General features: G+C 49.7%; 2 protein-coding genes across 2 annotated transcripts; both read left to right on the plus strand.

Annotated features, from left to right (window-relative positions):
• Positions 1–1,080: 1,080 nt before the first annotated feature.
• Positions 1,081–2,572, plus strand: LOC120840076. The gene is made up of 3 exons (XM_040210512.1): positions 1,081–1,092; positions 1,717–1,958; positions 2,455–2,572. Exons 1-3 carry the CDS (start codon positions 1,081–1,083, stop codon positions 2,570–2,572), a joined length of 372 nt encoding a protein of 123 aa, XP_040066446.1.
• Positions 2,573–7,961: 5,389 nt separating this feature from the next.
• On the plus strand, positions 7,962–8,903 carry LOC120840032. Its single transcript, XM_040210459.1, has one exon. The coding sequence runs from the start codon at positions 7,962–7,964 to the stop codon at positions 8,901–8,903; it is 942 nt and encodes a 313-aa protein (XP_040066393.1).
• Positions 8,904–20,735: the final 11,832 nt, after the last annotated feature.

The raw sequence follows: 20,735 nt of genomic DNA on the forward strand, positions 1-20,735 counted from the left end.
TAACGGCAGTGGTATTTAGTCCCGGAGGGACCAAATACTACTGCCCTTTTTATTGCAGTGTACTGGCGCCTTGGAGCAAATTTTCACTAGGCACAAGTTAGGCCAATATGGTTACCATATTTGTACCAAGTTAGGTGTTTCTCTAGAGTGAGGTCTGGAGACCTTGATCAAAATCATGGTCGCTTCAGTAAATATTGTGTATTACGATTAAACAAAAAAAAAATTAAGCAGTATGTTAAAGAGATCAGCATTTTAAAGTGTATACCCCAATGATCAAGAACGAATCCTGCAGGCTCTTGCTAACAGGAAAATATGAAAAATTCAGGGAAACAAAGGCGCATAAGAAAACACGCATAATATGGGGTATTCATTCCTCTGATCAAAAATTATACAAATAGTTCTTCACTTAAATGCTTCAGATTGTGTCTGTAAGGTCATGCAGACAACAGAACGAAGGATGTGCAGCTGAAATAGCTTTTGAACTGCACAACTATTCAAGAGCACGCCCTGTCCGCAACAATAGCGAGCAAGCGCGTTTGCGTGTAAATCAGAATTTGTCTGAAGACTGAGAGCTGGTTTTCTGATGACATACACACAAAATCGTTCCTCCATTTTTTTAACATTGCTTACACAATAGACACAGTAGAATTGCTTTTATTGCAAACAAGCTTTAACCCCTCCAGAACAGAGGAATTTTCCCTAAACAAAGGAAGCGGTGCACAGGAAAGGCATGGGTTTTCCTTCGAGGCGCACCCGTCGCGGCTTGCAGTCGTCTCACGCAAAGCAAGTTCCGTGTTCTACACCCTGATGTGGCGCCTTGGACAAACAGACTCAGTGCTATCAGTAAACGCCGCTTTAGCAGCTGACCGCTTTCAAGGACATCACCGGGAAACACGATGAGTGCTTTCGCGGCACCGTGACAGAAATGTGGGCTGGACAATTTGCGATATAAGACCACACCTGTTTACGACAGGGGTTCCGTTTTTCCGATCTGACACCAATAAAAGGACTCCCGCTCCCAGGACGTAGCAAAATCTTCACTCGAGAGAGTCACTAGAAGCATCTCCGCCCACAGACAGCATGAACACCTTCGTGAGTACGCAGTTTGCACGCTGCGATTTCAGGGATTAAAAAAAAAGTGTATTCAGTCACCAAGCGCTCTGATTAGCGCGGAAAGCATAGTTTTATGTGTAACGCAATACAACTTAAAAAAAATAGTTAAAAAAAAGTACCTTCGCTTAAAAAACAGGAGTGCTCTGGTTTAATTTAAGTCTTCCCCTTTGTGTGAATAATTTTGAGGCACGTCTGCGAGACCACTTACGGAGAGGTACTGTACTGCTCTTCGCTGCCAGTTATTCCACTCGTTTTCGGCTCCAGCCCGGTTACTACCTGCTGGTGAACTAAAGATTGTTAATTATAATTATGATGATACATGTTTCTCAGCATAAATACAGTGCCCTCGATTCCACGCAAGTTTGCGTTGGTTACCTCCGAATTATAGATGATATTAACTAACAGCAATAGCTATGGCCTCTGATGGTGATCGAGGTCTGAACGCATTTGTCTACTCCGCACCACCAAGCCATGGTCGTTCTTGGCAGATAGGACGCGGGAGCTAAGCTTCGGTATGCGCTCCAAACAAGGCTCTCAAATTTGGCGTCCACATATTTCTACGTATTGCCTCAAACTAAAGCTTGTTTCATCCGGTCCTTGCAGGCCGCCCTCGTGCCCTGCCTCGTCCTACTGGCGGCGTGCTGCAAGGCGGGCTACGTGGCACCCTATGCTTACCACGCCGCCGCCGTCCACGTCCCCGTGGCCACCACCGTGGTGCGTCAGCCGGTTCTGGAGCACCACAGTGAGCTGGCCTACGTGCCACCCCACGCCCATGGTTACACCATCAGCCAGCAGAAGCTTGTTCACCCTAAGACCACCGTCACCAAGCACGACCCCTTCTTCGGGTGAGTTCCCCTTGTTCTCTTGGAAAACAGGGACCGCATCCGAATAAGTGCTTTTGGGACAATTACTCCATAGGGTATTAAAATAGACCTAAATTTCAAGTACAATTGTGGCCTGCTATCACAATTTTATTCGTGAAATTACTGTGGTAAAAAAGCAGCGTTTAAATTGCGCAATACTGGTGTCTTGAAAAGTTATTGAGCAGCAGACAGCAGAAAAGTGCTGTTGTGCAAACCTACGTCGGTCCAAGGCTGCATCGAGCGCTCTATTCGCTCATTTTGAAAATTGAAAGGTCGAAACGAAAGACAATTATAGCCGGAAAACAGTAATTGATATGTTCACAATAATGCAGCATTTGCCAGATTAGAGCTTCAAAAATATTAAACTTTCACAATTCCAGACGTCCGACATAATAGCGCATGATATGAGGCTAAGTTTCTAAACGAAGACTGATTAATTTCTAAGACCTATACATTTAAATGTCTTTTTTATCCACAGCACCTACCACCAATCCGAGGTGCACCACGCCCCAGTTGTGACCGGCTCTCACAGTTCCGTGCACCAGAGTCGAGGGGGACACTTCGTGCACCGCCCGGTCGGCACCGTCGTCTACTAGGCACTTTCAACTTCTGAAATCACCCTTGTCATACCACGCCAATTCACATTTGAAGGACAATAAATGCAACTTAATTTTGGAGTGTACGTTTGATATACCAGTCAAACACGTTCTTCTTGAGATGCCACTGCGTTCGGCGGCTATGAAACAAAATTATGGAAGTCGCTATTAACTCAGGAAAATATGAAGAAAGTACATCGCCTTATATTTTCAGAAATGCATTAAAGTAAGAACCACTTTCAACAGACCCGAAGTTCTGGCTATTTATTTAGAAAGAAAGTTACGTCGCCATAGGTTAACATGCAGCCGTAATCTTCACGAAAAGCATATATGAGACACCACTAAAGCAATATTTATTGATCCAAAATAACTAGAATCAAAAGGAATTTTAGTTGTGGAATGTGAAGGGCAGTATCTATAAAGCAAATAAAATTTAAATGACAGCACATATAACAAACCTGTAGTGTAAGATGCGCTATCAAGAAAACAGAAACGGTAATATCAAAGACGCTACCTCTCAAACACAAATCACAAATAATATATAGCGAGAAGAATTTTTAAACTTTGTCAGGCACGTATCCTTTAAGCAACCAATTCCACTCCTTCACCTGTTCCAGATAAAATGCCAAGCAACTTGTGGGAGAAGAAGGGGCACATTTTGCTGGAATAGTACAATTTTCTGATTAAATTAAACGATTTCAGTAGGAACGAATTACCCTCATGGTTTATTAATTATTATAAATAATACCTACAACCATTCACAGAAGAAAACTGTTGGGTTCACTCCGTTATTTCCCTTGCTTTGCGTATTCAATGCACGTGGGAAAAACAGTGAGTTGAATTTAGTCTTGAAACTATAAAAATTGTGGTGATATAAAATTAGGCATGTGTATAGCCTTTTGGTTCATCGATTTGCCATTGCCCTTCCATCTAAAATCGCGAGCGAAAACATCCAACTAATGATGAATTCCGCTCGCAGATCTCGAGCGCTCCAAAAGCTCTTCATTTGGAGCGCGCATATTCCGCTCGCAGATCTGGCTCGAGCTGGTCATCTTCCGTTTGGAGATCTCTGGCAACGCCCGCTCCACGGAGCGCCTCAAACCCCGCCGAACTTGCTTTGCGGGATTTCACAGATCTTTCTGGAAGTTGACAGAGCGGCCCACGTGATTTCCTTCTAAATCGGCAGTGCACATGCGCGGCGAGGTTGGCGAGGTCGGCGGACCGGTCGGGCCACGATCGGGTCGTCGAGTTGGATTTTTTCGGGTGCGTCGGTTGTTTACGCGGAATTCTGGCGGCTCGAACGTTTCTACCTCGCGTAGATCAGGGATACAAAGCTGGATCTGTGGAGCGTGGTAAATCGTAAGCGCTGACATCTGTGATCGTGAGAGGAATAGCAAGAAAGAGAACGACAGAAACACTGGAGGCAGACGCAAGCATTGGCCTGTTCATTCTGCAGCCAATGATTGTTTACCTTTTTACACTGCATTCCCGCGGCGTTTTCCCGTGAAATAAAGCAAGAGATTAGGCGACGACCGTGCAAGGCATGGTTTGGTACCTCTGTGTTTATTAAAGTCGTACCAGAAATCTGAACTCCACCGCTGGCAATTGCTGTCCGTGCCCCGCCGATTCGAGGTGGCCGGAAGGTATGTGACGGTGCCGAACGCGGACGTCTCCGTTATTTGTGAGATGGGCGCCGTCGTCGGTATAATTTCGCCCGGCCTGTGCTCGGGCGTTATTGCTCCAGCTAGCCAGTGACAGTTGTCACTTTTCGTCGGAAAGATCAGTCAGCTGAGGCGTTGGTGGGCTTGTCAAGTTCGAGCAGCGGCCATTTTGAACGGCGGAGGGGGAAGCCGTAGGAAGGGCTGTGGGGGAGGTCGCTCCAAAAATGCAAGCTGATTTTCCCTTAGTCGAATCGGAGTGGGTCCCACGGAGCGAAATCTCGTCATGCGAATCAGGCTTTAGCATACATACTACGGCGTCCACCCTAAAGGAATCGCCACATGTCACATTACTCACGCGAAGTTCTGCGGTGCAACGAGCCTCGGTAATTTTTCTGACGCCACTCAAGATAGTCAGACATTGCCAGGAAGGCGTAGAATCAACAATTCGAACGCGTAAAAGGGCAGGGGGACTCACATCGACGCCAACAATATCGCATTTCAGTGGTTTGTCTACGGGCGACGGCGAGCTTTTTGGTCACACCCCCATCGCGCGTGCGCGGCGCCGGTGGCGTCCGCTAGGGGCGCTCCGGTTTGTTTGTAAACATGAATTGAAGTATACAGTAACACCCGTTACCTTCGCGGCCCATATTTCTTGTTGAATTGGTCGCAAAGGACATAATCGCGGCCACTAAATATGGCAAATTTAAAGGCCGCATTGAAGCTCTTAGGGACCAAAATTTTCTCTCGCCCTTTTATTTCGCGAACTTCACAATTAGACCGGATAGAAACTCTTAGGAACCGACATTTTCCCGCTGCGTTTTATTTCGCGAAGTTCACAATTCGCGATTATAAATTGCTCGCAAACAATAAGGGGTTTACAATACTTTTGTTTGCCGCATGTTGTTAACATTTCAAGGAGGCTGAAGGTATTGGTGCAAGAAACCATTGGCCTACGTAAGACAACGCCCTTCTCTAGGTTATGTACGCGAAGTTCTTTCGCACTACCTATAAGGTGGCAGATTTGTTTTGGCAGAGCTTCTGGGTAAAACAGAGTATCACTCGGCCTATATTCGGCGTCAACTATTTTGTACTGCAATGTAAAGGCTGAAGGTTTTTTCGCAGTGCTTCAGCCCAGCACTGTTACGAGAAGATGTGGTTTAGTCAGGGTGTCTAGCAATTTATTATTTTGACATTCCCTAACTTTTCCAGGTTTTCCCTGACACTTTAAGGTGAAAATTCCTGACCACTGTAAAGGCGGTTAAATATATAGACCATTACAACACAAGGCGTTGAGCACTGTGAGGATCATTTTGCACTTTCTTGCCGCCGACATCGTCAGTGAAAAGGCCAATTTAGAAAACATGATTGAAACACGACGTTCAACCACCCACGTCCATGACAGAATGGCAGCATGGCCGCCAGATGCCCACTTTTGGATACTTTCGGCTTAAGGCTTAGATTGAATTGGGGTTCGCTACTAAATCTAGTAGCTCTAACTAGATCTAGTCTAGTGTCGCGCTCTCAATCCAATCCAATGCAGGGCTTTGACTGGATTTGTCGGCTGTTCCCTTTGCATTTGGATAGCACATTCTACATCGAATCAGCAGAGACCGTGCTCAGCTCGCATAATTTATTGCCTACTTTTCTGCCTTTAAGGGCTGGTTGCACCAATGTCGCTTATCTTAACCCAAAGCGGCTCTTTCTTAAGTCGGCTTAGCGTGCTAAACCGAGCTCGGAAAAGCACGCGTTTAAATTCCGGTTGCACCAACGTAAACCCGGCTTTACAGACGCGCTCCTAGCTAAACGCTAGATTTGCCTAGAGAATGTAGGGACAAACAGAGCGAACTAGGGAACGCCCAGAGGTACGAATACGATTGGCGGAAAGATGTAAACGTGATGTAAAAAAAAAAAAAAAAACAAAAAAAAACTGCGGTAGTAGTTGTTGTCGGTGTCTGCTTTTCGCTGTATTTCATCGGTGAGTAACAAATTAAAGGTCTTCAAATTCAATCATTTTTTCACTTAACTTTCAAAAACAGAAGTCAAAGCTTTAAATAAACACGAATGCTCTTTACATTTGTGATTGTGTGTTTAATATCAATTTATAACAGTATATTTTGACAGTGGCAGTAGTCTTCGTGCTCACATTTTGAGGTGAAGGAGCCATCGGGGGCCCCAAATCTCACCGAACGCGAGAAGGACACTGTTAAGTTTGTAGCAATCTTGCTTATTAGTTAAGGTGATTTTTGTTAGGAAAGTTTGTCTTTCCAGAGTTGCGTCGGCATTGTTTTTTTTTTTTTTTTAGCTTTCTATGTTTGTGTCGGCGGGGCCAGAGCGTCTGCGATGCGGGAGCGGTTCCCCCCGCGGTCATTAAGAGGCGTCTCGGGTTTCGGCAGCCTGCTCGGACCGGGAGCGGGACAGCCCGCGCTTGGAGAGGCTTGTAGCTTTTAGCCGAATGTGCCTGTACATAGAGGTTTTTGCCGCTTAGTATCAAATTGTCGCCTTTTACCCGTTGTAATAATTTAGCTGTTGGCGCCAGTCCGTCTGCGTAAAATGCAGGGGTTGATTCTAGAAAGAATTTGGATTTGGCCGTTGGAAGTGCTAGGCTGACAGCTTGTCGACCATTGGAGAACAGTGTACCACGTGGGAGTGGTGAAATTTGAAGGGATTGGTTGGACCCTGAGGGGAAAGGAGGCCCCTACGAGGCTACAAAAGGATCCCCGAGAGGGATTCTGGAGAATTGGCTTCGATTCGATTTTGGGAGACTGGGAACAAAAGTACGGGGTTTAATTTTTGGATTTTAACTCACTGTTGAGTTGTTTGTTTCATAATAAACGTGGCCACACTGGCCACCGTAAAGTCAACCAACGTCGCAATGTGTTCAGCGGGATCGAACAACTTTTAGTTTTTTTTTTTATTATCAACTTCCTGGGGGGCTGTCATCGGGCGAGCACCATCATCGGTCGTCACCATCCGGACCAGGACGCGCCCATCCCCATACCACCAGGTCCAGGCCATCCCCACGGAAAGTTGACTGGCGCAGTCGACAGGATCCCGCTGACTTCCTGCGACGGGTTGCGAGAAGAACGCCACAACGTCAGCTGACGGTGAGCCCCGCCAACATCTGAGTGAGAAGACGGAGGCAATAGCCTGTTGCGTTGTGTGCGGCGGACGGAGCGGCATCCCAGCGAGAGGCTCCGGGAGTCAAGGGACTCAAGAACGCCACGACGTCAGCTGATGGTGAGCCCCGTCAATATCTGCGCGAGAAGGCGGCTGCAATAGCCTGTTGCGTCGTGTGCGGCGGACGGAGCGGCATCCCAGCGAGAGGCTCCGGGAGTCATAGTACTCAAGAACACCGCGACGTCAGCTGAGGGTGAGCCCCGCCAATATCTGCGTGAGAAGACGGCGGCAATAGCCTGCTGCGTTGTGTGCGGCGGACGGAGCGACATCCAAGTGAGAGGCTCCGGGAGTCAAAGGACTCAAGAACACCACGACGTCAGCTGAAGGTGAGCCCCGCCAATATCTGCGTGAGAAGACGGCGGCAATAGCCTGCTTCGTTGTGTGCGGCGGACGGAGCGACATCCAAGCGAGAGGCTCCGGGAGTCAAGGACTCGAGACAGACGGAAGGAAACATCGCGGCGGAGCCACAGGGACGCCCCGGGAAACTGCGACGCCACGGCGAGACCCTCGTTGCCAGGTAAGACCCAGGGTTGTTTTCTCCGAGGCTCACAATGTCCGTGGTCACTAGGTCTAAAGCGAAGAGCGGCTCTTCGGGTGCAGACAGTAATGAGGACGAAAGTGGCGAAGAGTTAACTTCGGGAACAGCTGACGAGGCAGTGGGCATTGGCCCATCAGATAGGACCCTCGAAATACTGAAACTCCAACTGGAGATTGAAAGGGTAAAGCTGGCGCAGGTTCAGAGCAGGAGTGAAAGGGGTTCGAGGGACTCGACAAAAATGGGGGAGCTCGCGAAAGAACTCCGCGCCGTCCTCGCGCCGATGCCGGAGTCTGGAGCCCTCGCTCCGGCATGGTTTAAGAGCGCTGAGACGATGATGAATAGCTGTGAGACACCCGAGGAAGCGCGAGGAGCGATCATTTTGCCGTTTCTCGGAGAAAATACCAGAGCAATGGTCGCTAGTCGAGCCGGCGGTAGAGTGCTCTCTTTCATGGAGCTGCGTGAGCTGGTCCTTTCGGAGCTAAAAATGACTCCGGAAGAGTACAAGCGGATATTCTACAAAACACGCAAGGAGAGCGCGGAGTCGTGGTCTCAGTTTGCAACCCAGCTCGACATTATGTTCGGCTATTACTTAGAAAGCAGGGAGGTTGAGACAGTTGATGAACTGCGGAAATTGATAATTTCAGACCGAATGAAGCATCTCATGGCGGAGGACGCGCGCATGTATGTCCTGCGAAATGAGACTAAGGACTGGCTAAGGCCAAAGGAGCTCGCGCAGCTGGCTGAAAGGTTCGGGGAAAGTAAACGGGGGACTCGTGGAGGCCTCGAGAAACGTGAGAGCACTGGGAAACAATTTGTTCCAAAACAAGACCAGAGGTCCAGTAAGGGGACAGCTGCAGGAAGAGGAACATGGGATCGATCGAGCGCTGTCAGGTGCCATACATGTGGGAGGCAAGGACACTATCGCAACGAGTGCCCGCAGAGCAGGCCCGTCTGAGATAAAGGGCATGCCGAGGCCGGGCGGTCGGGCGCGCCGAAGCTTGCGGCGAGAGCGGCGGTGGGGCCGGTGGGTCGACCGACAGAAGCACCTGTCGCAGTTGAAGCTGACGAGGAGACAACGGGGCTGACGTGGTTGACTCTTAAAACCGGAAACGTGTCGTTCCAGGCTTTGTTATATTCGGGCGCGGACATAACGGTACTGAGGTCAAGTATTGAAACTAAACATTTGAGAGAAATCTCTCTGGTTGGGGAATACAATAATTAAAATATGGCAACCAACCAATTCCTAAACATGTAGGAGCCCTACGTTTCGAACCGACTCGGTTCTTCGTCAGGGGCGACTGTGGCCGTTGAGGAGCGGCGTTTTTCGATCTTCTTTTTCTTTTCTCAGGGATGTGGCGCATTTCTCGATCTTCTTCTTTCATGAATATGGCGAAGCCCGTTCACATACACTGTTGGTAAAGCACCAAGGCACCTATTTATGTTGCCTGGCGTCGTTTGAATATGCCAGGACTCGACGAAAAGCCTATGTCGGTTGTTAGTCTCTGCGTCGATAATGCCGGTGTTGTCGAAGTCAATCCGGTGGTCTTTGACTTCGCAGTGCTCGGCGACTGCGCTGCGCTCGTGGTCGAGCTTGCGAACGTCGTTTTTGTGTTGGCGTATTCTTTCATTGAAATTCTTTGTCTCGCCGATGTAAGTGGCTGGACAATCTGCACAAGGGATCTTATAAACCACGCCCTGCGTTTTTTCTTTCGGAGGGCGATCTTTTGGACGGGGCATGAGTAATCCAAGCGTGGACATCGGCTTGTGGGCTACGCGGATTCCTTCTTTGGCTAGCACGCGTGCAAGCGCCTCGCTTGTTCCTCTGATGTAGGGTACGCAGATGCGCGAGGTTGGGCGTGGCTGCGTACAGGCTTGTGGTTGCTGTTGTCTTTGACCTCGAGCTTGACGACGGGCAACGCGTTGGATGAAGGTGCTCGTGTATCCATTCTTTTTCAGATCAGCACGGACGGTTTTTTCTTCCTTTCTTCTGTCATCTTCAGAGGAGCATATAGCCTTCGCCCTAGACAGCAGTGTCCTAACCACCGATGCTTTGTGGCAGGCTGGGTGATAGGAATCAAACTGGAGATAACGTCCAGTGTGCGTGGGCTTCCTGTAGACTGAAAACTTCAAATTTTCTTTTTCTCTTCTCACGAGCACGTCCAAAAAAGGCAATGAATTGTCTTTTTCAAGTTCCGCTGTAAATTGGATAGCCGGTTCGATGGAGTTGAGGTGTGAGAGGAATCTGTCCACTTCAGATCTTTGAAGGATGCAGAAGCAGTCGTCCACATACCGCACAAATATCTTGGGCGCAGTGGCGGATGACTGCAGGGCCTCTTCCTCAATGGCTTCCATGCACAGGTTAGCCGTGGTAACGGAGACAGATGCGCCCATGGCGGTTCCGCTGGCTTGTTTAAAATACTCTCCCTTGACGCTAAAGTAGGTGTTGCTGAGGCAGAACTCAAGGAGGCGGCACAGTTCCTCCACACTAAGGGCGGTCCTGTTGTGCAGGTCTTTGTCTTTTTCGAGAGCCTTCCTGGCAGCTGTAACTGCCAGGGGAACCGGCACACTTGTGAAAAGTGAGATGACGTCAAAAGAGACTAGGCTTTCCTCAGTGCTCACCTTCAATTTCGAGATGCGCTCCACGAAGTCGCTGGAGTTGCTGATATAAGTCGTCGTTTTTCCGACGAGAGGAGAGAGGGTGTGGTGAAGATAGTTCGACACGGCTCGAAGTGGTGAGGTTCTAAAGTCCACAATGGGCCGGAGAGCAAGGCTAGGCTTGTGGATCTTGGGAAGGCCGTAAAAACCAGGCGCAGATCCATTCCTACAAAGGAGGTGCAGGTGGAGGCTTCTCGAGTCTGGATGTTTCTTGAAAATTTCAGTTAGGATCTTGCTCAGCGTTGCCTGGATTCGCGGTGTCGGATCCTTTTTTAGTCTTTCATAAGCAGAGGTGTCAAGCAGGTCGTGTATCTTCCGGTCGTAGACATCCCGGTCGAGGACAACGGTCGAATTGCCCTTATCTGCTGGAAGAAGCACAATCTTTTCATCATTGTGAAGCGCCCGGAGCGCACTTCCTTCTTCTCTTGAGAGATTGTGTCGTTGATGCTGCGGGATGTTTGATAAAATACCGATCACCTTCTGTCGCACCCGCTCACGATCGCTAGGATTCAGGTGCGTGATGCCGTCCTCCAGGGCTGCGACCATTTTCGGCAGAGGCGGTCTCGTGGTAGTCATGTTAAATCCGTGGCCTTTGGCTAAAACCTTGGTCTCGCAAGAAGAGAGATTCCTGGACGAGAGGTTTATGACAAACCTGGTGGTATCGGTTTCGTGTTTAGTATTTTCTCTCTCCATCAGCTTCGAGAATTTCTTACTCTGAGAAACTCTTTGCTTTTCTGCAGAGGTGGAGGCAATGCTTTCAGCAAAAGAGTGTAAGTGAGGGAGCATAGCTGGCATGCGGTGTTCTAGTTGCCTGCGGATGAAATACAGATCCAGTTCTTTTTTCTTAATGGTGGTCTGGCACTGGTGAATGCGGGCTTTGACCAAACGGTGCTCCGCTTGCTCGAAGATCTTGTGTCCCTCCGGCGTATGAACGAGCCGTTTAAGACGAAGGCTTTGGGGAACCAGGTGGTGGTCCCGGCAGGCTTTCGTAAAGTCCAGGTGTGCCTTGAACGTGGAGATACTTCGAGTGGCATTCACATACCTTTTTGAGAGTTGTACGGTCTCCTCTCCGAAGTCATCGCGTAAAGACTTGAAACTAAACATTTGAGAGAAATCTCTCTGGTTGGGGAATACAATAATTAAAATATGGCAACCAACCAATTCCTAAACATGTAGGAGCCCTACGTTTCGAACCGACTCGGTTCTTCGTCAGGGGCGACTGTGGCCGTTGAGGAGCGGCGTTTTTCGATCTTCTTTTTCTTTTCTCAGGGATGTGGCGCATTTCTCGATCTTCTTCTTTCATGAATATGGCGAAGCCCGTTCACATACACTGTTGGTAAAGCACCAAGGCACCTATTTATGTTGCCTGGCGTCGTTTGAATATGCCAGGACTCGACGAAAAGCCTATGTCGGTTGTTAGTCTCTGCGTCGATAATGCCGGTGTTGTCGAAGTCAATCCGGTGGTCTTTGACTTCGCAGTGCTCGGCGACTGCGCTGCGCTCGTGGTCGAGCTTGCGAACGTCGTTTTTGTGTTGGCGTATTCTTTCATTGAAATTCTTTGTCTCGCCGATGTAAGTGGCTGGACAATCTGCACAAGGGATCTTATAAACCACGCCCTGCGTTTTTTCTTTCGGAGGGCGATCTTTTGGACGGGGCATGAGTAATCCAAGCGTGGACATCGGCTTGTGGGCTACGCGGATTCCTTCTTTTTTTGGACGTGCTCGTGAGAAGAGAAAAAGAAAATTTGAAGTTTTCAGTCTACAGGAAGCCCACGCACACTGGACGTTATCTCCAGTTTGATTCCTATCACCCAGCCTGCCACAAAGCATCGGTGGTTAGGACACTGCTGTCTAGGGCGAAGGCTATATGCTCCTCTGAAGATGACAGAAGAAAGGAAGAAAAAACCGTCCGTGCTGATCTGAAAAAGAATGGATACACGAGCACCTTCATCCAACGCGTTGCCCGTCGTCAAGCTCGAGGTCAAAGACAACAGCAACCACAAGCCTGTACGCAGCCACGCCCAACCTCGCGCATCTGCGTACCCTACATCAGAGGAACAAGCGAGGCGCTTGCACGCGCGCTAGCCAAAGAAGGAATCCGCGTAGCCCACAAGCCGATGTCCACGCTTGGATTACTCATGCCCCGTCCAAAAGATCGCCCTCCGAAAGAAAAAACGCAGGGCGTGGTTTATAAGATCCCTTGTGCAGATTGTCCAGCCACTTACATCGGCGAGACAAAGAATTTCAATGAAAGAATACGCCAACACAAAAACGACGTTCGCAAGCTCGACCACGAGCGCAGCGCAGTCGCCGAGCACTGCGAAGTCAAAGACCACCGGATTGACTTCGACAACACCGGCATTATCGACGCAGAGACTAACAACCGACATAGGCTTTTCGTCGAGTCCTGGCATATTCAAACGACGCCAGGCAACATAAATAGGTGCCTTGGTGCTTTACCAACAGTGTATGTGAACGGGCTTCGCCATATTCATGAAAGAAGAAGATCGAGAAATGCGCCACATCCCTGAGAAAAGAAAAAGAAGATCGAAAAACGCCGCTCCTCAACGGCCACAGTCGCCCCTGACGAAGAACCGAGTCGGTTCGAAACGTAGGGCTCCTACATGTTTAGGAATTGGTTGGTTGCCATATTTTAATTATTGTATTCCCCAACCAGAGAGATTTCTCTCAAATGTTTAGTTTCAAGTCTTTACGCGATGACTTCGGAGAGGAGACCGTACAACTCTCAAAAAGGTATGTGAATGCCACTCGAAGTATCTCCACGTTCAAGGCACACCTCGACTTTACGAAAGCCTGCCGGGACCACCACCTGGTTCCCCAAAGCCTTCGTCTTAAACGGCTCGTTCATACGCCGGAGGGACACAAGATCTTCGAGCAAGCGGAGCACCGTTTGGTCAAAGCCCGCATTCACCAGTGCCAGACCACCATTAAGAAAAAAGAACTGGATCTGTATTTCATCCGCAGGCAACTAGAACACCGCATGCCAGCTATGCTCCCTCACTTACACTCTTTTGCTGAAAGCATTGCCTCCACCTCTGCAGAAAAGCAAAGAGTTTCTCAGAGTAAGAAATTCTCGAAGCTGATGGAGAGAGAAAATACTAAACACGAAACCGATACCACCAGGTTTGTCATAAACCTCTCGTCCAGGAATCTCTCTTCTTGCGAGACCAAGGTTTTAGCCAAAGGCCACGGATTTAACATGACTACCACGAGACCGCCTCTGCCGAAAATGGTCGCAGCCCTGGAGGACGGCATCGCGCACCTGAATCCTAGCGATCGTGAGCGGGTGCGACAGAAGGTGATCGGTATTTTATCAAACATCCCGCAGCATCACCGACACAATCTCTCAAGAGAAGAAGGAAGTGCGCTCCGGGCGCTTCACAATGATGAAAAGATTGTGCTTCTTCCAGCAGATAAGGGCAATTCGACCGTTGTCCTCGACCGGGATGTCTACGACCGGAAGATACACGACCTGCTTGACACCTCTGCTTATGAAAGACTAAAAAAGGATCCGACACCGCGAATCCAGGCAACGCTGAGCAAGATCCTAACTGAAATTTTCAAGAAACATCCAGATTCGAGAAGCCTCCACCTGCACCTCCTTTGTAGGAATGGATCTGCGCCTGGTTTTTACGGCCTTCCCAAGATCCACAAGCCTAGCCTTGCTCTCCGGCCCATTGTGGACTTTAGAACCTCACCACTTCGAGCCGTGTCGAACTATCTTCACCAAACCCTCTCTCCTCTCGTCGGAAAAACGACGACTTATATCAGCAACTCCAGCGACTTCGTGGAGCGCATCTCGAAATTGAAGGTGAGCACTGAGGAAAGCCTAGTCTCTTTTGACGTCATCTCACTTTTCACAAGTGTGCCGGTTCCCCTGGCAGTTACAGCTGCCAGGAAGGCTCTCGAAAAAGACAAAGACCTGCACAACAGGACCGCCCTTAGTGTGGAGGAACTGTGCCGCCTCCTTGAGTTCTGCCTCAGCAACACCTACTTTAGCGTCAAGGGAGAGTATTTTAAACAAGCCAGCGGAAACGCCATGGGCGCATCTGTCTCCGTTACCACGGCTAACCTGTGCATGGAAGCCATTGAGGAAGAGGCCCTGCAGTCATCCGCCACTGCGCCCAAGATATTTGTGCGGTATGTGGACGACTGCTTCTGCATCCTTCAAAGATCTGAAGTGGACAGATTCCTCTCACACCTCAACTCCATCGAACCGGCTATCCAATTTACAGCGGAACTTGAAAAAGACAATTCATTGCCTTTTTTGGACGTGCTCGTGAGAAGAGAAAAAGAAAATTTGAAGTTTTCAGTCTACAGGAAGCCCACGCACACTGGACGTTATCTCCAGTTTGATTCCTATCACCCAGCCTGCCACAAAGCATCGGTGGTTAGGACACTGCTGTCTAGGGCGAAGGCTATATGCTCCTCTGAAGATGACAGAAGAAAGGAAGAAAAAACCGTCCGTGCTGATCTGAAAAAGAATGGATACACGAGCACCTTCATCCAACGCGTTGCCCGTCGTCAAGCTCGAGGTCAAAGACAACAGCAACCACAAGCCTGTACGCAGCCACGCCCAACCTCGCGCATCTGCGTACCCTACATCAGAGGAACAAGCGAGGCGCTTGCACGCGTGCTAGCCAAAGAAGGAATCCGCGTAGCCCACAAGCCGATGTCCACGCTTGGATTACTCATGCCCCGTCCAAAAGATCGCCCTCCGAAAGAAAAAAACGCAGGGCGTGGTTTATAAGATCCCTTGTGCAGATTGTCCAGCCACTTACATCGGCGAGACAAAGAATTTCAATGAAAGAATACGCCAACACAAAAACGACGTTCGCAAGCTCGACCACGAGCGCAGCGCAGTCGCCGAGCACTGCGAAGTCAAAGACCACCGGATTGACTTCGACAACACCGGCATTATCGACGCAGAGACTAACAACCGACATAGGCTTTTCGTCGAGTCCTGGCATATTCAAACGACGCCAGGCAACATAAATAGGTGCCTTGGTGCTTTACCAACAGTGTATGTGAACGGGCTTCGCCATATTCATGAAAGAAGAAGATCGAGAAATGCGCCACATCCCTGAGAAAAGAAAAAGAAGATCGAAAAACGCCGCTCCTCAACGGCCACAGTCGCCCCTGACGAAGAACCGAGTCGGTTCGAAACGTAGGGCTCCTACATGTTTAGGAATTGGTTGGTTGCCATATTTTAATTATTGTATTCCCCAACCAGAGAGATTTCTCTCAAATGTTTAGTTTCAAGTCTTTACGCGATGACTTCGGAGAGGAGACCGTACAACTCTCAAAAAGGTATGTGAATGCCACTCGAAGTATCTCCACGTTCAAGGCACACCTGGACTTTACGAAAGCCTGCCGGGACCACCACCTGGTTCCCCAAAGCCTTCGTCTTAAACGGCTCGTTCATACGCCGGAGGGACACAAGATCTTCGAGCAAGCGGAGCACCGTTTGGTCAAAGCCCGCATTCACCAGTGCCAGAGCACCATTAAGGAAAAAGAACTGGATCTGTATTTCATCCGCAGGCAACTAGAACACCGCATGCCAGCTATGCTCCCTCACTTACACTCTTTTGCTGAAAGCATTGCCTCCACCTCTGCAGAAAAGCAAAGAGTTTCTCAGAGTAAGAAATTCTCGAAGCTGATGGAGAGAGAAAATACTAAACACGAAACCGATACCACCAGGTTTGTCATAAACCTCTCGTCCAGGAATCTCTCTTCTTGCGAGACCAAGGTTTTAGCCAAAGGCCACGGATTTAACATGACTACCACGAGACCGCCTCTGCCGAAAATGGTCGCAGCCCTGGAGGACGGCATCGCGCACCTGAATCCTAGCGATCGTGAGCGGGTGCGACAGAAGGTGATCGGTATTTTATCAAACATCCCGCAGCATCAACGACACAATCTCTCAAGAGAAGAAGGAAGTGCGCTCCGGGCGCTTCACAATGATGAAAAGATTGTGCTTCTTCCAGCAGATAAGGGCAATTCGACCGTTGTCCTCGACCGGGATGTCTACGACCGGAAGATACACGACCTGCTTGACACCTCTGCTTATGAAAGACTAAAAAAGGATCCGACACCGCGAATCCAGGCAACGCTGAGCAAGATCCTAACTGAAATTTTCAAGAAACATCCAGACTCGAGAAGCCTCCACCTGCACCTCCTTTGTAGGAATGGATCTGCGCCTGGTTTTTACGGCCTTCCCAAGATCCACAAGCCTAGCCTTGCTCTCCGGCCCATTGTGGACTTTAGAACCTCACCACTTCGAGCCGTGTCGAACTATCTTCACCACACCCTCTTTCCTCTCGTCGGAAAAACGACGACTTATATCAGCAACTCCAGCGACTTCGTGGAGCGCATCTCGAAATTGAAGGTGAGCACTGAGGAAAGCCTAGTCTCTTTTGACGTCATCTCACTTTTCACAAGTGTGCCGGTTCCCCTGGCAGTTACAGCTGCCAGGAAGGCTCTCGAAAAAGACAAAGACCTGCACAACAGGACCGCCCTTAGTGTGGAGGAACTGTGCCGCCTCCTTGAGTTCTGCCTCAGCAACACCTACTTTAGCGTCAAGGGAGAGTATTTTAAACAAGCCAGCGGAACCGCCATGGGCGCATCTGTCTCCGTTACCACGGCTAACCTGTGCATGGAAGCCATTGAGGAAGAGGCCCTGCAGTCATCCGCCACTGCGCCCAAGATATTTGTGCGGTATGTGGACGACTGCTTCTGCATCCTTCAAAGATCTGAAGTGGACAGATTCCTCTCACACCTCAACTCCATCGAACCGGCTATCCAATTTACAGCGGAACTTGAAAAAGACAATTCATTGCCTTTTTTGGACGTGCTCGTGAGAAGAGAAAAAGAAAATTTGAAGTTTTCAGTCTACAGGAAGCCCACGCACACTGGACGTTATCTCCAGTTTGATTCCTATCACCCAGCCTGCCACAAAGCATCGGTGGTTAGGACACTGCTGTCTAGGGCGAAGGCTATATGCTCCTCTGAAGATGACAGAAGAAAGGAAGAAAAAACCGTCCGTGCTGATCTGAAAAAGAATGGATACACGAGCACCTTCATCCAACGCGTTGCCCGTCGTCAAGCTCGAGGTCAAAGACAACAGCAACCACAAGCCTGTACGCAGCCACGCCCAACCTCGCGCATCTGCGTACCCTACATCAGAGGAACAAGCGAGGCGCTTGCACGCGTGCTAGCCAAAGAAGGAATCCGCGTAGCCCACAAGCCGATGTCCACGCTTGGATTACTCATGCCCCGTCCAAAAGATCGCCCTCCGAAAGAAAAAACGCAGGGCGTGGTTTATAAGATCCCTTGTGCAGATTGTCCAGCCACTTACATCGGCGAGACAAAGAATTTCAATGAAAGAATACGCCAACACAAAAACGACGTTCGCAAGCTCGACCACGAGCGCAGCGCAGTCGCCGAGCACTGCGAAGTCAAAGACCACCGGATTGACTTCGACAACACCGGCATTATCGACGCAGAGACTAACAACCGACATAGGCTTTTCGTCGAGTCCTGGCATATTCAAACGACGCCAGGCAACATAAATAGGTGCCTTGGTGCTTTACCAACAGTGTATGTGAACGGGCTTCGCCATATTCATGAAAGAAGAAGATCGAGAAATGCGCCACATCCCTGAGAAAAGAAAAAGAAGATCGAAAAACGCCGCTCCTCAACGGCCACAGTCGCCCCTGACGAAGAACCGAGTCGGTTCGAAACGTAGGGCTCCTACATGTTTAGGAATTGGTTGGTTGCCATATTTTAATTATTGAGGTCAAGTATTGTGATTGATCAGGTACGCGGCCAGGGGAAAGACAAGGTCAGTCTGAGGGGGGCGTTCGGACACAAGGTGTCCGCCGACCTAATGTACGTGCCGTTGGGCCTAGAACTAGCTGGTAAAGATATGAGTCCGCAGGTGACAATCTTGTGTGCTGTAACTGATGAACTAGCTGAAGGGGTTGATGCGCTACTCACGCCGGACGCGCTAGAGGAGCTAGAACGGGCGCAGAAACTGCTCAGTGAGGAGGCAAAAGAGATTATCGCGATCGAGGAAGCACGGACAAAATCAGAACAGTCGAGAAAGCAAATCACTCCGCTAAATTTTGAAAGTGAAGCAGACGCGGAAGAAGCCACTGAGGCCAGCGCCGTAAATTTGGTGACCGGCAGTGTCACCCCAGAAGCAGCTGATCCGACTTTTGCCGAGGAGCATAAGATGGATAGTACGCTGGAATCCTTGTGGGAACAGGCGCGTTGCGGAACGCATGGCATGGTAATCCGGAATGGACTTTTGTTTCATGAACAGGAGGTTGAAGTGAAAAAAGAGATGCAACTGGTGCTGCCGAAGTCTCGTCATGCCGAGGTATTACGGCTGGCACACGACACCCCGTGTGGGGGGCATTTCTCGCAAAAGAAAACTAAACAGCGGATTAGAAGTGCTTTCTTTTGGCCAACGATGGCCGCTGACGTGAAACGGCATTGCCAGGCTTGTCACGAGTGTCAGGTATGCTCCCGAGGGAAAGTTACAGACCGGGTCCCGATAACTCCGTTGACGAGGCCCGAGCGACCCTTTGAGACGGTCTACATGGACTGTATCGGTCCGCTCGAGCCGAGCTCGGCCCGTGGCCACAAATATGCATTAACTGTAGTGGATCTGTGTACGCGATGGCCCGAGGTCATACCCCTGCGCTCACTTACGGCAAAAGCCACGTGTCAGGCGCTGGTGGACGTGTTTTCGCGTTATGGGGTGCCTGAGCTGATTTGCTGCGATCAGGGAACCAATTTCACCTCCCAACTCACGAAAGAGCTCCTTGACCGCCTCGGTGTGCAGATCAGGTTCTCAGCACCAGACGACCCCCAGAGTAACGGAATTGTTGAACGCTGGAACGGCACATTTAAAGCTATGCTTCGACACGTGGTGAGCGAGAAAGGAGGGCAGTGGGATCTTTATGTGCCTTGCCTTCTCTGGGCGTATCGGGAAGTCCCCAACGAAATTACGGGGAGCTCCCCGTTCGAACTGATGTATGGCAGGGAGCCACAGGGCCCGTTAACGATACTGAGAAAGACATGGACGGGAGAGTGGACGCCGCCATTGGGCTTAAACAAACCGACAGCTGAGTATCTCAGAAGTTTAAGGGACAGAATGGCAGAAGCGGCGCGAGTGGTGAACGAGCACTCCGAAGCTCTGCAAAGTGCCTATGCGCAGAAGTATAACTTGAGAGCGCGTCCGAAGAGCTTTGAAGTAGGGGAACAAGTGCTTGTGCTCGAAACGGGTATGGCGAACAAGTTGCAACCTAAGTGGTTGGGACCTGCCGTGGTCACAGAGCAAAAACGCTCGGACAGTTACATTGTCCGCTTTGCTGAGGGGAACGAGCGCTGGGTGCATGCGAACAAGTTGAGGAGATACATAGTGCACGCGAACAATGTCGGCGTGATCTTCGAGTCGGATGACGACTTTGGACCCGTGGAAAGCGTGCCAAGCGGACATACACATGACGTTAGTGTCGAGGAAATCCTCGCGGGCTCTGAGAACCTGACCGAGAGTCAGACAATGGGCCTAAAACAGCTGTTGATGGGGTTCCCGTCGGTGTTTTCTGAGCGACCTGGACGATGTGAGGTAGGGGTCCATCGGGTAACTCTCGTACCTGGAGCGAAAGCGACTAAGTCGTATCCGTACAAGGTACCGCTCGCTCTTAGAGCCGAGGTCGAGCGACAGATTGCTCAACTGCTTGATTGGGATTTTATCTACACCATCGAGAGCAGCTTCGTGCACCCAATTGTGTGCGTTGCAAAAAAGGATGGAACGGTGCGCATGTGCATAGATTACCGACAGCTAAACGCCATGTCAGAAACCGACAGCTTCCCGATGGGAAATGTGACAGAGTTGTTGTATGATGTAGCCAAGGCTCGCTATATTTCGCTCCTAGATATGACAAGGGGTTATTGGCAGATCCCAGTTGAGGAGGAGTCGCAGCGTTATACTTCTTTTGCGACACCTAGTGGCCTTTGTGCGTGGAAGGTAATGCCTTATGGTCTAAAGAACTCTGCGGCCACCTTTCAACGGGTGATGAATGAGCTACTGAGAGAGCACA

This window comes from Ixodes scapularis, unplaced genomic scaffold, assembly GCF_016920785.2.
Source record: "Ixodes scapularis isolate PalLabHiFi unplaced genomic scaffold, ASM1692078v2 PGA_scaffold6__148_contigs__length_123643588, whole genome shotgun sequence".
Classification (NCBI taxonomy): Eukaryota; Metazoa; Arthropoda; class Arachnida; order Ixodida; family Ixodidae; genus Ixodes; species Ixodes scapularis.